Source organism: Mytilus californianus, unplaced genomic scaffold (assembly GCF_021869535.1).
Source record: "Mytilus californianus isolate M0D057914Y unplaced genomic scaffold, xbMytCali1.0.p SCAF_9, whole genome shotgun sequence".
In the NCBI taxonomy this organism is placed as follows: Eukaryota; Metazoa; Mollusca; class Bivalvia; order Mytilida; family Mytilidae; genus Mytilus; species Mytilus californianus.
In genome coordinates this window covers 92028495-92042939 of record NW_026262745.1, presented here as the reverse complement: position 1 = coordinate 92042939, position 14445 = coordinate 92028495, and the positions used below count along the sequence as shown (strand labels likewise).

General features: G+C 33.1%; 1 protein-coding gene across 5 annotated transcripts in view; it reads right to left on the bottom strand.

Moving 5' to 3' along the window:
- Nucleotides 1–14445, bottom strand: part of LOC127716407 (translation initiation factor eIF-2B subunit epsilon-like) — a 46657-nt gene that overhangs the window by 19120 nt on the left and 13092 nt on the right. Inside the window, exons 2-4 of one of the 5 annotated variants that reach the window (XM_052222601.1) lie at nucleotides 5000–5124; nucleotides 2799–2963; nucleotides 1885–1905 (exon numbers count right to left, since the gene is read on the bottom strand). In XM_052222601.1, the coding sequence (XP_052078561.1) occupies nucleotides 1885–1905; nucleotides 2799–2963; nucleotides 5000–5124 (311 nt within the window). Of the gene's footprint in view, nucleotides 1–1612; nucleotides 1667–1884; nucleotides 1906–2156; nucleotides 2218–2504; nucleotides 2566–2777; nucleotides 2964–4999; nucleotides 5125–14445 lie in introns of those variants that run through there. The other 4 variants (XM_052222600.1, XM_052222602.1, XM_052222604.1 and 1 more) reach the window with 4 other exon arrangements.

Here is a 14445-nt window from a genome sequence, read left to right as displayed (position 1 = left end):
GTGCAATTGAAGATTTCTTGCTATTGCCCAATACTGTGCCATTGCTCAATACTGTGCAATTGAAGATTTCTTGCAATTGCGCAATACTGTACAATCATTTGAAATTTCAAAAATTTTGAAGAAAAAAATATGAACCCCCCATAAAAATGGGGAAAAAAAATCCCCCCAAACTTTTTGAACCCCCTCCCCCTTGGAGTAATTACCCCCAAATTAATCCCAGCCTTCCCTTCGTGGTATGGAAGCTTGTAGTACCATTTTAGAGATATCCATACACTTAAACACAAGTTACTGTCTGGAAACTAGAAAAATGCTTGTTTTTGGCCCCTAATTCCTGAACCGTTGGGGCAATTACCCCCAAACTTAATCCCAGCCTTCCCTTTGTGATATGGAACCATGTGGTACAATTTCTGAGATATCTATACACTAACACACAATTTATTGTACGGAAACTATAAAAATGCTTATTTTTTGCCCTAATTCCTAAACTGTTGGTACCATAACTCTCAAAATCAATCCCAACCTTCCTTTTGTGGTATTAAACCTTCTGGTAAAATTTCTTAGAGATCCATTCACTTAAACTAAAGTTATTGTCCTCCGGAAACCAAATGTGTCTTCGGACGACGCCGATGACACCATAGCATTTTTCAACGCAAAAATTTTTTGCGGTTGTATAAAAATGATTTGGCAATAATTTGTTTTACATCTTTTGAGGAAAGAATAGTGATTTACAGTGAATTCATTATTATTCATGGGATACCAATGTAAGTAGATTTTGTGGGTAAAGGCGAAAACAACTAATTTAAAGGTTCAACAAAGTTCAAATTTTCTATAGGCTTGTATGTAGACTTTAGCAAAACATTGGTATCAAATATCCAGGAAAATATAATTTTTCCTCGATCCATGAAAATTGGTATCCACGAAAATAAATGAATCCACAGTAAGGAATAAGTGAGTCCATTAACTTACTTGTGTTCCTGTATAATAGACCTTAGGTCCAGATTAGAGACAATCATCGGTCCATTAACTTACTTGTGTTCCTGTATAATAGACCTTAGGTCCAGATTAGAGACTATCATTTGTCAATCTACTAACTTACTTGTGTTCCTGTATAATAGATCTTAGGTCCAGATTAGAGACTATCATTGGTCCATTAACTTACTTGTGTTCCTGTATAATAGACCTTAGGTCCAGATTAGAGACAATCATTGGTCCATTAACTTACTTGTGTTCCTGTATAATAGACCTTAGGTCCAGATTAGAGACAATCATTGGTCCATTAACTTACTTGTGTTCCTGTATAATAGACCTTAGGTCCAGATTAGAGACTATCATTGGTCCATTAACTTACTTGTGTTCCTGTATAATAGACCTTAGGTCCAGATAAGAGACTATCATTGGTCAATCTACTAACATACTTGTGTTCCTGTATAATAGACCTTAGGTCCAGATTAGAGACAATCGATGGTCCATTAACTTACTTGTGTTCCTGTATAATAGACCTTAGGTCCAGATAAGAGACTATCATTGGTCAATCTACTAACTTACTTGTGTTCCTGTATAATATACCTTAGGTCCAGATTAGAGACTATCATTGGTCAATCTACTAGCTTACTTGTGTTCCTGTATAATAGACCTTAGGTCCAGATAAGAGACCATCATTGGTCAATCTACTAGCTTACTTGTGTTCCTGTATAATAGACCTGAGGTCCAGATTAGAGACAATCATTGGTCAATCTACTAACTTACTTGTGTTCCTGTATAATAGACCTGAGGTCCAGGTTAGAGACCATCATTGTCAATCTACTAAATTACTTAGCTTGTGTTCCTGTATAATAGACCTTAGGTCCAGATTAGAGACCACCATTGGTCAATCTACTAACTTACTTGTGTTCCTGTATAGTAGACCTGAGGTCCAGATTAGAGACCACCATTGGTCAATCTACTAACTTACTTGTGTTCCTGTATAATAGACCTGAGGTCCAGGTTAGAGACCATCATTGTCAATCTACTAACTTACTTAGCTTGTGTTCCTGTATAATAGACCTTAGGTCCAGATTAGAGACCACAATTGGTCAATCTACTAACTTACTTGTGTTCCTGTATAATAGACTTTAGGACCAGATTAGAGACTATCATTGGTCAATCTACTAACTTACTTGTGTTCCTGTATAATAGACCTTAGGACCAGATTAGAGACTATCATTGGTCAATCTACTAACTTACTTGTGTTCCTGTATAATAGACCTTAGGTCCAGATTAGAGACTATCATTGATCAATCTACTAACTTACTTGTGTTCCTGTATAATAGACCCGAGGTCCAGGTTAGAGACCATCATTGTCAATCTACTAACTTACTTAGCTTGTGTTCCTGTATAATAGACCTGAGGTCCAGATTAGAGACCATCATTGGTCAATCTACTAACTTACTTAGCTTGTGTTCCTGTATAATAGACCTGAGGTCCAGGTTAGAGACCATCATTGGTCAATCTACTAACTAACTTACTTGTGTTCCTGTATAATAGACCTTAGGTCCAGATTAGAGACCATCATTGGTCAATCTACTAACTTACTTGTGTTCCTGTATAACAGACCTGAGGTCCAGGTTAGAGACCATCATTGGTCAATCTACTAACTTACTTAGCTTGTGTTCCTGTATAATAGACCTGAGGTCCATATTACAGACAATCATTGGTGAATCTACTAACTTACTTGTGTTCCTGTATAGTAGACCTTAGGTCCAGATTAGAGACTATCATTAGTCAATCAACTGACTTACTTGTGTTCCTGTATAATAGACCTTAGGTCCAGATTAGAGACAATGTCACCATAGACCAGGATGAAATCACTACGGATCAGTGATTTATCCTCAATCTCCCTCATGGCATCTCCCATTGACAAACATCCTTCAGACAGTATAGGTGTTACTGTACATGGTGAGGAACTATCATTCCATTTGGAATTTCTGTAAAACAAATATTGATGTTTTATGTGTTATAGGCAATCAAAGATTTCAAGATAAACAGGCTACAATTAAAATGCTCTTAAAAATGTGAATTTTCTCAGTTGAGTAGAAAAAGGATGTGTGATGTCATTAGCCTACATCATTGGTCTTGCAATCTTACGGATGTTTCTCTGCTACATCTCATCTCAAGACTGGCACCCATCTATTAGATTGTTGCAAAGAAAAACCCTCTAGTTTGAAGAACAATGCATTGATATTCTCAAAGTCTTAAAAAATATGACTATGTATACCTAGTATGTGTTCTGACAAGGTATATCTGATATGTGTTCTGACTAGGTATATCTGATATGTGTTCTGACTGGGTATATCTGATAAGTGTTCTGACTAGGTATATCTGATAAGTGTTCTGACTAGGTATATCTGATATGTGTTCTGACTAGGTATCTTATGTGTTCTGACTAGGTATACCTGATATGTGTTCTGACTAAGTATATCTGATTTGTGTTCTGACAAGGTATATCTGATATGTGTTCTGACTAGGTATATCTGATATGTGTTCTGACTAGGTAAATCTGTTATGGGTTCTGATTGAGTATACATGTGTTCTGACTGAGTATACATATGTGTTCTGACTAAGTATCTGATATGTGTTCTGAGTGTACATGATATATGTTCTGACTAGGTATATCTGATATGTGTTCTGACTAAGTATACCTTATTTGTGTTCTGACTAGGTATACCTGATATGTGTTCTAACTAAGTATACCTGATTTGTGTTCTGACTAGGTATATCTGATATGTGTTCTGACTAGGTATACCTGATATGTGTTCTGACTAGGTATCTTATGTGTTCTGACTAGGTATACCTGATATTTGTTCTGACTAGGTATATCTGATTTGTGTTCTGACAAGGTATATCTGATGTGTTCTGACTGGGTATATCTGATATGTGTTCTGACTAGGTAAATCTGTTATGGGTTCTGATTGAGTATACATGTGTTCTGACTGAGTATACATATGTGTTCTGACTAAGTATCTGATATGTGTTCTGACTGAGTGTACATGATATATGTTCTAAGTATTTGATATGTGTTCTGACTTGAGTGTACATGATATATGTTCTGACTAAGTATCTGATATGTGTTCTGACTGAGTGTACATAATATATGTTCTGACTAAGTATACCTGATTTGTGTTCTGACTAGTTATATCTGATATGTGTTCTGACTAGGTATAACTGATATGTGTTCTGACTGGGTATATCTGATATGTGTTCTGACTAGGTATACCTGATATGTGTTCTGACTAGGTATATCTGATATGTGTTCTGAGTATGTATATCTGATATGTGTTCTGACTAGGTATATCTGATATGTGTTCTGACTAGTTATATCTGATGTGTTCTGAATAGGTATACCTGATATGTGTTCTGACTAGGTATATCTGATATGTGTTCTGACTGGGTATATCTGATATGTGTTCTGAGTAGGTATACCTGATATGTGTTCTTACTAGGTATACCTGATTTGTGTTCTGACTGGGTATACCTGATATGTGTTCTGACTGGGTATACCTGATTTGTGTTCTGACTGGGTATACCTGATATGTGTTCTGACAAGGTGTATCTGATATGTGTTCTGACTAGGTATATCTGATATGTGTTCTGACTAGGTGTATCTGATATGTGTTCTGACTAGGTACATCTGATATGTGTTCTGACTAGGTATATCTGATATGTGTTCTGACAAGGTATATCTGATATGTGTTCTGACTAGGTATATCTGATGTGTTCTGACTGGGTATCCCTGATATGTGTTCTGACTAGGTATATCTGATATGTGTTCTGACTAGGTATATCTAATATGTGTTCTGATTGGGTATATCTGATATGTGATCTGAGCGTTATCTGATATGTGATCTGACTGGGGTTTTCTGATATGCAGTCTGACTAGGTATACTCAATATGTGATCTGACTGGACATACCTGATATGTGATCTGACTGGACATACCTGATATGTGATCTGACTGGACATACCTGATATGTGTTCTGATCTGGTCTGCTAAATGACAACAGAAGACAAAGATTTCTTGGATTCCTCCGGCTGCCAAAAATTCCAGGGTATAATCCAACATAGGAACATTAACCACAGGTAGTAATGTCTGCAACAACAAAAAAAATCAATAAAATTCCATAATAAATATCCAACTTTACATATTGTAGTCATAATGATAAATGTCTGTGCTGCATATGACCTAGATTAGAATTAATTCATGCTGCATGATGTAAAATCACTGAATTATAAGTTTAGGAATCGTCTTCAAATCTTTCTTTTTGCCATTGATAAACTTTCTGATAAAGGTTATAATTATACTGTTGCTATCTAATCATTGTGTCTGGTATTTTGGGGGTTTTCAAATCACTTATTTATAGGAAGACAACTTTATATTTTTTTTATCTGCACTGAAATTCTGTACATGTAATATTTTAAGCATTGAATAAAACATGATATTTTAAACATTACTTTTACAATGACATTATTAATATTTTACAATGACATAGTCATTACTTTTACAATTACATTATTGATATTTTAAACATTACTTTTACAATGACATTATTGATATTTTAAACATTACTTTTACAATGACATTATTGATATTTTAAACATTACTTTTACAATGACATTATTAATATTTTACAATGACATAGTCATTACTTTTACAATTACATTATTGATATTTTACAATGACATAGTCATTACTTTTACAATGACATTATTAATATTTTACAATGACATAGTCATTACTTTTACAATTACATTATTGATATTTTAAACATTACTTTTACAATTACATTATTGATATTTTACAATGACATAGTCATTACTTTTACAATGACATTATTAATATTTTACAATGACATAGTCATTACTTTTACAATTACATTATTGATATTTTAAACATTACTTTTACAATGACATTATTGATATTTTAAACATTACTTTTACAATGACATTATTGATATTTTAAACAACATGAACATTACTTTTAAAATGACATTATTGATATTTTACAATGACTTTACTTTTACAATAACATTATTGATATTTCAAACAATACTTTTACAATTACATTTTCATGATTACTGATATTTTAAGAACAGATACTAGGTTCAAGCACCATGCACAATTTATGTTAAGTTTCTTGACAAGTATGGTTACATACATATATATCATTTTGTAACTTGAATATCTGTGTATACATAGTATATATTTTAATAGTTGGATTTCGAGAATGTTGTGTTCAATGCACTGTTATTTTTTATCACAAAAGTAGTGATATAGTCTAAGAAATTGATAAATATCAATCCAGCCATATTAGAGTTTTAGTTGCATAAAGTTATCTCTACCCAAAAAATTACCATATCAATTTTTAGTACTAAAATCTGATAAATACAATGTTTGATCATATCAATTTTAAGCACACAGACAAAAATAGCCTGGTGATATTGTGTGATTAATTCTGACATCTCCATTATTTGTCAATAACTAATTAAAATATAAACAGCTGTTGATGGTAAAAAGAAATCCTAAGTCATCAATTCTATCTTTTATATCAAGGTGTTATCATGCTCACAGCTGGTATAAATAAAGATGAGTAATCAAATGTAATTAAGATTGTAAATGACTTCATTTTCTTGTAAAGGGGCCTCGGTGGCCAATTGGTCTAAGCAGTTACTACTGTAATCACCAGCCAGTCAACACTGAGGTTGTGAGTTCAAACTCCGCTCGTGCGGCTGCACTAGACTCCAATCTTAATTGACTAGGATTGTCAGTTTTCCTATCGAAGGTCTGTGGTTTTCTCCGGGCACTCCGGCTTCCTCCACCAATAAAAACTGGCCGCCACGAAATAGCCCAAAAGCAGTGCTTAAAAGTGGCATTAAAACACCAAAAATCAAAATCAAATCAAATCATTTTCTTGTGATTAGAAATCAAATATTACTATAGTAGTCAATAAAAGCCAAATACAGGTCACAAAGACACTTGAAATGCAAATAATAGAAGACCTAGAAAAATTATCATAGGCCCTAGCTATAGGCCTGGAGGCCAGTTCAGTGAGAACCATGTTTACACCAAATTTTATTCATGTAATATGTTGACCTGTACCTGTGTCTATTCAGTGTTGATATAAGATCTTTGGATGTCTAGCTCTCAACTTTCTAGATTTAAGAACCATCTCATGATTATGTGCTCGCCCATAGTGAAGGAGGTTATGTGTTCAAATCTCTATAGTCGAACCAAACAAACTGCATTTAAAAGTAAGAGCAGAGACTTGTCAGCTCTGAGTCATAATAATTAGTGTGGATAAGGTGAAATGTCTTCCTGCTAACTGTAACCTTGTGAACTAGGATGTTACAAATCATGCTTAACATGTTGGGTCTTAGACAAAGCAGGGTTCATATTCATATCACATAAATAAATTCTTGTTTTGAATATGCATGTAATAGTTGATACTGGACATTAAATCATACATATCTGTCCTTCTAGCCTTGGTTTATTGTGCACAATTTATGACAGTTATTATGGCATACAATGAAATGTATCTTTTGACTTGTGTTATTGAGCAGGACAATTTAATACAAAATCTAATTTTTCAAAACAAAATAATGATGGAGAATATTAAAACTATGTTATTGTATTTAATGAAATAATGATATAGGATTAAAAAATCAATGAAATTACAAGGGATTACGTCAGTCAGTTTACCACACAATTAGGCAAAAATCAAAAATCATCAAGTGGTCAGCATTCATGTAAAGTCTTTAAAAATTGACAGGTAAATGAACAATAAACCAGAAATCAGAAATCAGAAATCATCAAGTGGTCAGCATTCATATAAAGTCTTTACAAATTGACAGGTATATGAACAATAAACCAGAAATCATCAAGTGGTCAGCATTCATGTAAAGTCTTTAAAAATAGACAGACATATGAACAATAAACCAGAAATCATCAAGTGGTCAGCAGACATGTAAAGTCTTTAAAAATAGACAGACATATGAACAATAAACCAGAAGTCATCAAGTGGTCAGCAGACATGTAAAGTCTTTAAAATAGACAGGTCTATGAACAATAAATCAGAAATCATCAAGTGGTCAGCATTCATGTAAAGTCTTTAAAAATAGACAGACATATGAACAATAAACCAGAAATCATCAAGTGGTCAGCAGACATGTAAAGTCTTTAAAAATAGACAGACATATGAACAATAAACCAGAAGTCATCAAGTGGTCAGCAGACATGTAAAGTCTTTAAAATAGACAGGTCTATGAACAATAAATCAGAAATCATCAAGTGGTCAGCAGACATGTAAAGTCTTTAAAAATAGACAGACATATGAACAATAAACCAGAAATCATCAAGTGGTCAGCATTCATGTAAAGTCTTTAAAAATAGACAGACATATGAACAATAAACCAGAAATCATCAAGTGGTCAGCAGACATGTAAAGTCTTTAAAAATAGACAGACATATGAACAATAAACCAGAAATCATCAAGTGGTCATCAGACATGTAAAGTCTTTAAAAATAGACAGACATATGAACAATAAACCAGAAATCATCAAGTGGTCAGCACACATGTAAAGTCTTTAAAAATAGACAGGTCTATGAACAATAAACCAGAAATCATCAAGTGGTCAGCATTCATGTAAAGTCTTTAAAATAGACAGGTATATGAACAATAAACCAGAAACCAGAAATCATCAAGTGGTCAGCACACATGTAAAGTCTTTAAAAATAGACAGACATATGAACAATAAACCAGAAATCATCAAGTGGTCAGCACACATGTAAAGTCTTTAAAAATAGACAGGTCTATGAACAATAAACCAGAAATCATCAAGTGGTCAGCACACATGTAAAGTCTTTAAAAATAGACAGGTATATGAACAATAAACCAGAAATCATCAAGTGGTCAGCAGACATGTAAAGTCTTTAAAATAGACAGGTATATGAACAATAAACCAGAAACCAGAAATCATCAAGTGGTCAGCACACATTTAAAGTCTTTAAAAATAGACAGGTACATGAACAATAAACCAGAAATCATCAAGTGGTCAGCAGACATGTAAAGTCTTTAAAAATAGACAGACATATGAACAATAAACCAGAAATCATCAAGTGGTCAGCACACATGTAAAGTCTTTAAAAATAGACAGGTCTATGAACAATAAATCAGAAATCATCAAGTGGTCAGCAGACATGTAAAGTCTTTAAAAATAGACAGACATATGAACAATAAACCAGAAATCATCAAGTGGTCAGCACACATGTAAAGTCTTTAAAATAGACAGACATATGAACAATAAATCAGAAATCATCAAGTGGTCAGCATTCATGTAAAGTCTTTAAAATAGACAGGTATATGAACAATAAACCAGAAACCAGAAATCATCAAGTGGTCAGCACACATGTAAAGTCTTTAAAAATAGACAGACATATGAACAATAAACCAGAAATCATCAAGTGGTCAGCAGACATGTAAAGTCTTTAAAAATAGACAGGTCTATGAACAATAAACCTGAAATCAGAAATCATCAAGTGGTCAGCAGACATGTAAAGTCTTTAAAATAGACAGGTCTATGAACAATAAACCAGAAATCATCAAGTGGTCAGCAGACATGTAAAGTCTTTAAAAATAGACAGACATATGAACAATAAACCAGAAATCATCAAGTGGTCAGCAGACATTTAAAGTCTTTAAAATAGACAGGTATATGAACAATAAACCAGAAATCATCAAGTGGTCAGCATTCATGTAAAGTCTTTAAAAATAGACAGACATATGAACAATAAACCAGAAATCATCAAGTGGTCAGCAGACATGTAAAGTCTTTAAAATAGACAGGTCTATGAACAATAAACCAGAAATCATCAAGTGGTCAGCAGACATGTAAAGTCTTTAAAAATAGACAGACATATGAACAATAAACCAGAAATCATCAAGTGGTCAGCAGACATGTAAAGTCTTTAAAATAGACAGGTATATGAACAATAAGACAGAAATCATCAAGTGGTCAGCATTCATGTAAAGTCTTTAAAAATAGACAGACATATAAACAATAAACCAGAAATCATCAAGTGGTCAGCAGACATGTAAAGTCTTTAAAATAGACAGGTATATGAACAATAAACCAGAAATCAGAAATCATCAAGTGGTCAGCACACATGTAAAGTCTTTAAAAATAGACAGACATATGAACAATAAACCACAAATCATCAAGTGGTCAGCACACATGTAAAGTCTTTAAAAATAGACAGGTCTATGAACAATAAATCAGAAATCATCAAGTGGTCAGCAGACATGTAAAGTCTTTAAAAATAGACAGACATATGAACAATAAACCAGAAATCATCAAGTGGTCAGCAGACATGTAAAGTCTTTAAAATAGACAGGTCTATGAACAATAAACCAGAAATCAGAAATCATCAAGTGGTCAGCACACATGTAAAGTCTTTTAAAATAGACAGACATATGAACAATAAACCAGAAATCATCAAGTGGTCAGCACACATGTAAAGTCTTTAAAAATAGACAGGTCTATGAACAATAAACCAGAAATCATCAAGTGGTCAGCATTCATGTAAAGTCTTTAAAATAGACAGGTATATGAACAATAAACCAGAAACCAGAAATCATCAAGTGGTCAGCACACATGTAAAGTCTTTAAAATAGACAGGTCTATGAACAATAAACCAGAAATCATCAAGTGGTCAGCAGACATGTAAAGTCTTTAAAAATAGACAGACATATGAACAATAAACCAGAAATCATCAAGTGGTCAGCAGACATGTAAAGTCTTTAAAATAGACAGGTATATGAACAATAAACCAGAAATCATCAAGTGGTCAGCAGACATGTAAAGTCTTTAAAAATAGACAGACATATGAACAATAAACCAGAAATCATCAAGTGGTCAGCAGACATGTAAAGTCTTTAAAATAGACAGGTATATGAACAATAAACCAGAAATCATCAAGTGGTCAGCATTCATGTAAAGTCTTTAAAAATAGACAGACATATAAACAATAAACCAGAAATCATCAAGTGGTCAGCAGACATGTAAAGTCTTTAAAATAGACAGGTATATGAACAATAAACCAGAAATCAGAAATCATCAAGTGGTCAGCACACATGTAAAGTCTTTAAAAATAGACAGACATATGAACAATAAACCACAAATCGTCAAGTGGTCAGCACACATGTAAAGTCTTTAAAAATAGACAGGTCTATGAACAATAAATCAGAAATCATCAAGTGGTCAGCAGACATGTAAAGTCTTTAAAAATAGACAGACATATGAACAATAAACCAGAAATCATCAAGTGGTCAGCAGACATGTAAAGTCTTTAAAATAGACAGGTCTATGAACAATAAACCAGAAATCAGAAATCATCAAGTGGTCAGCACACATGTAAAGTCTTTTAAAATAGACAGACATATGAACAATAAACCAGAAATCATCAAGTGGTCAGCACACATGTAAAGTCTTTAAAAATAGACAGGTCTATGAACAATAAACCAGAAATCATCAAGTTGTCAGCATTCATGTAAAGTCTTTAAAATAGACAGGTATATGAACAATAAACCAGAAACCAGAAATCATCAAGTGGTCAGCACACATGTAAAGTCTTTAAAATAGACAGGTCTATGAACAATAAACCAGAAATCATCAAGTGGTCAGCAGACATGTAAAGTCTTTAAAAATAGACAGACATATGAACAATAAACCAGAAATCATCAAGTGGTCAGCAGACATGTAAAGTCTTTAAAATAGACAGGTATATGAACAATAAACCAGAAATCATCAAGTGGTCAGCAGACATGTAAAGTCTTTAAAAATAGACAGACATATGAACAATAAACCAGAAATCATCAAGTGGTCAGCAGACATGTAAAGTCTTTAAAATAGACAGGTATATGAACAATAAACCAGAAATCAGAAATCATCAAGTGGTCAGCACACATGTAAAGTCTTTAAAAATAGACAGACATATGAACAATAAACCACAAATCATCAAGTGGTCAGCACACATGTAAAGTCTTTAAAAATAGACAGACATATGAACAATAAATCAGAAATCATCAAGTGGTCAGCACACATGTAAAGTCTTTAAAAATAGACAGACATATGAACAATAAACCAGAAATCATCAAGTGGTCAGCAGACATGTAAAGTCTTTAAAATAGACAGGTCTATGAACAATAAACCAGAAATCAGAAATCATCAAGTGGTCAGCACACATGTAAAGTCTTTAAAAATAGACAGACATATGAACAATAAACCAGAAATCATCAAGTGGTCAGCACACATGTAAAGTCTTTAAAAATAGACAGGTCTATGAACAATAAACCAGAAATCATCAAGTGGTCAGCATTCATGTAAAGTCTTTAAAATAGACAGGTATATGAACAATAAACCAGAAACCAGAAATCATCAAGTGGTCAGCACATATGTAAAGTCTTTAAAAATAGACAGACATATGAACAATAAACCAGAAATCATCAAGTGGTCAGCACACATGTAAAGTCTTTAAAAATAGACAGGTCTATGAACAATAAACCAGAAATCATCAAGTGGTCAGCACACATGTAAAGTCTTTAAAAATAGACAGGTCTATGAACAATAAACCAGAAATCATCAAGTGGTCAGCACACATGTAAAGTCTTTAAAAATAGACAGACATATGAACAATAAACCAGAAATCATCAAGTGGTCAGCACACATGTAAAGTCTTTAAAAATAGACAGGTCTATGAACAATAAACCAGAAATCATCAAGTGGTCAGCACACATGTAAAGTCTTTAAAAATAGACCGGTATATGAACAATAAACCAGAAATCATCAAGTGGTCAGCAGACATGTAAAGTCTTTAAAAATAGACAGACATATGAACAATAAACCAGAAATCATCAAGTGGTCAGCAGACATGTAAAGTCTTTAAAAATAGACAGACATATGAACAATAAACCAGAAATCATCAAGTGGTCAGCAGACATGTAAAGTCTTTAAAAATAGACAGGTCTATGAACAATAAACCTGAAATCAGAAATCATCAAGTGGTCAGCAGACATGTAAAGTATTTAAAAATAGACAGACATATGAACAATAAACCAGAAATCATCAAGTGGTCAGCATTCATGTAAAGTCTTTAAAATAGACAGGTATATGAACAATAAATCAGAAATCATCAAGTGGTCAGCACATATGTAAAGTCTTTAAAAATAGACAGGTCTATGAACAATAAATCAGAAATCATCAAGTGGTCAGCAGACATGTAAAGTCTTTAAAAATAGACAGACATATGAACAATAAACCAGAAATCATCAAGTGGTCAGCAGACATGTAAAGTCTTTAAAATAGACAGGTATATGAACAATAAATCAGAAATCATCAAGTGGTCAGCATTCATGTAAAGTCTTTAAAATAAACAGGTTTATGAACAATAAACCAGAAATCATCAAGTGGTCAGCAGACATATAAAGTCTTTAAAATAGACAGGTATATGAACAATAAATCAGAAATCATCAAGTGGTCAGCACACATGTAAAGTCTTTAAAATAGACAGGTCTATGAACAATAAACCAGAAATCATAAAGTGGTCAGCATTCATGTAAAGTCTTTAAAATAGACAGGTATATGAACAATAAACCAGAAACCAGAAATCATCAAGTGGTCAGCACACATGTAAAGTCTTTAAAAATAGACAAGACATATGAACAATAAACCAGAAATCATCAAGTTGTCAGCAGACATGTAAAGTCTTTAAAAATAGACAGGTCTATGAACAATAAACCTGAAATCAGAAATCATCAAGTGGTCAGCAGACATGTAAAGTCTTTAAAAATAGACCGGTATATGAACAATAAACCAGAAATCAGAAATCATCAAGTGGTCAGCAGACATGTAAAGCCTTTAAAAATATACAGGTATATGAACAATAAACCAGAAATCATCAAGTGGTCAGCACACATGTAAAGTCTTTAAAAATAGACAGACATATGAACAATAAACCACAAATCGTCAAGTGGTCAGCACACATGTAAAGTCTTTAAAAATAGACAGGTCTATGAACAATAAATCAGAAATCATCAAGTGGTCAGCAGACATGTAAAGTCTTTAAAAATAGACAGACATATGAACAATAAACCAGAAATCATCAAGTGGTCAGCAGACATGTAAAGTCTTTAAAATAGACAGGTCTATGAACAATAAACCAGAAATCAGAAATCATCAAGTGGTCAGCACACATGTAAAGTCTTTTAAAATAGACAGACATATGAACAATAAACCAGAAATCATCAAGTGGTCAGCACACATGTAAAGTCTTTAAAAATAGACAGGTCTATGAACAATAAACCAGAAATCATCAAGTTGTCAGCATTCATGTAAAGTCTTTAAAAATAGACAGACATATG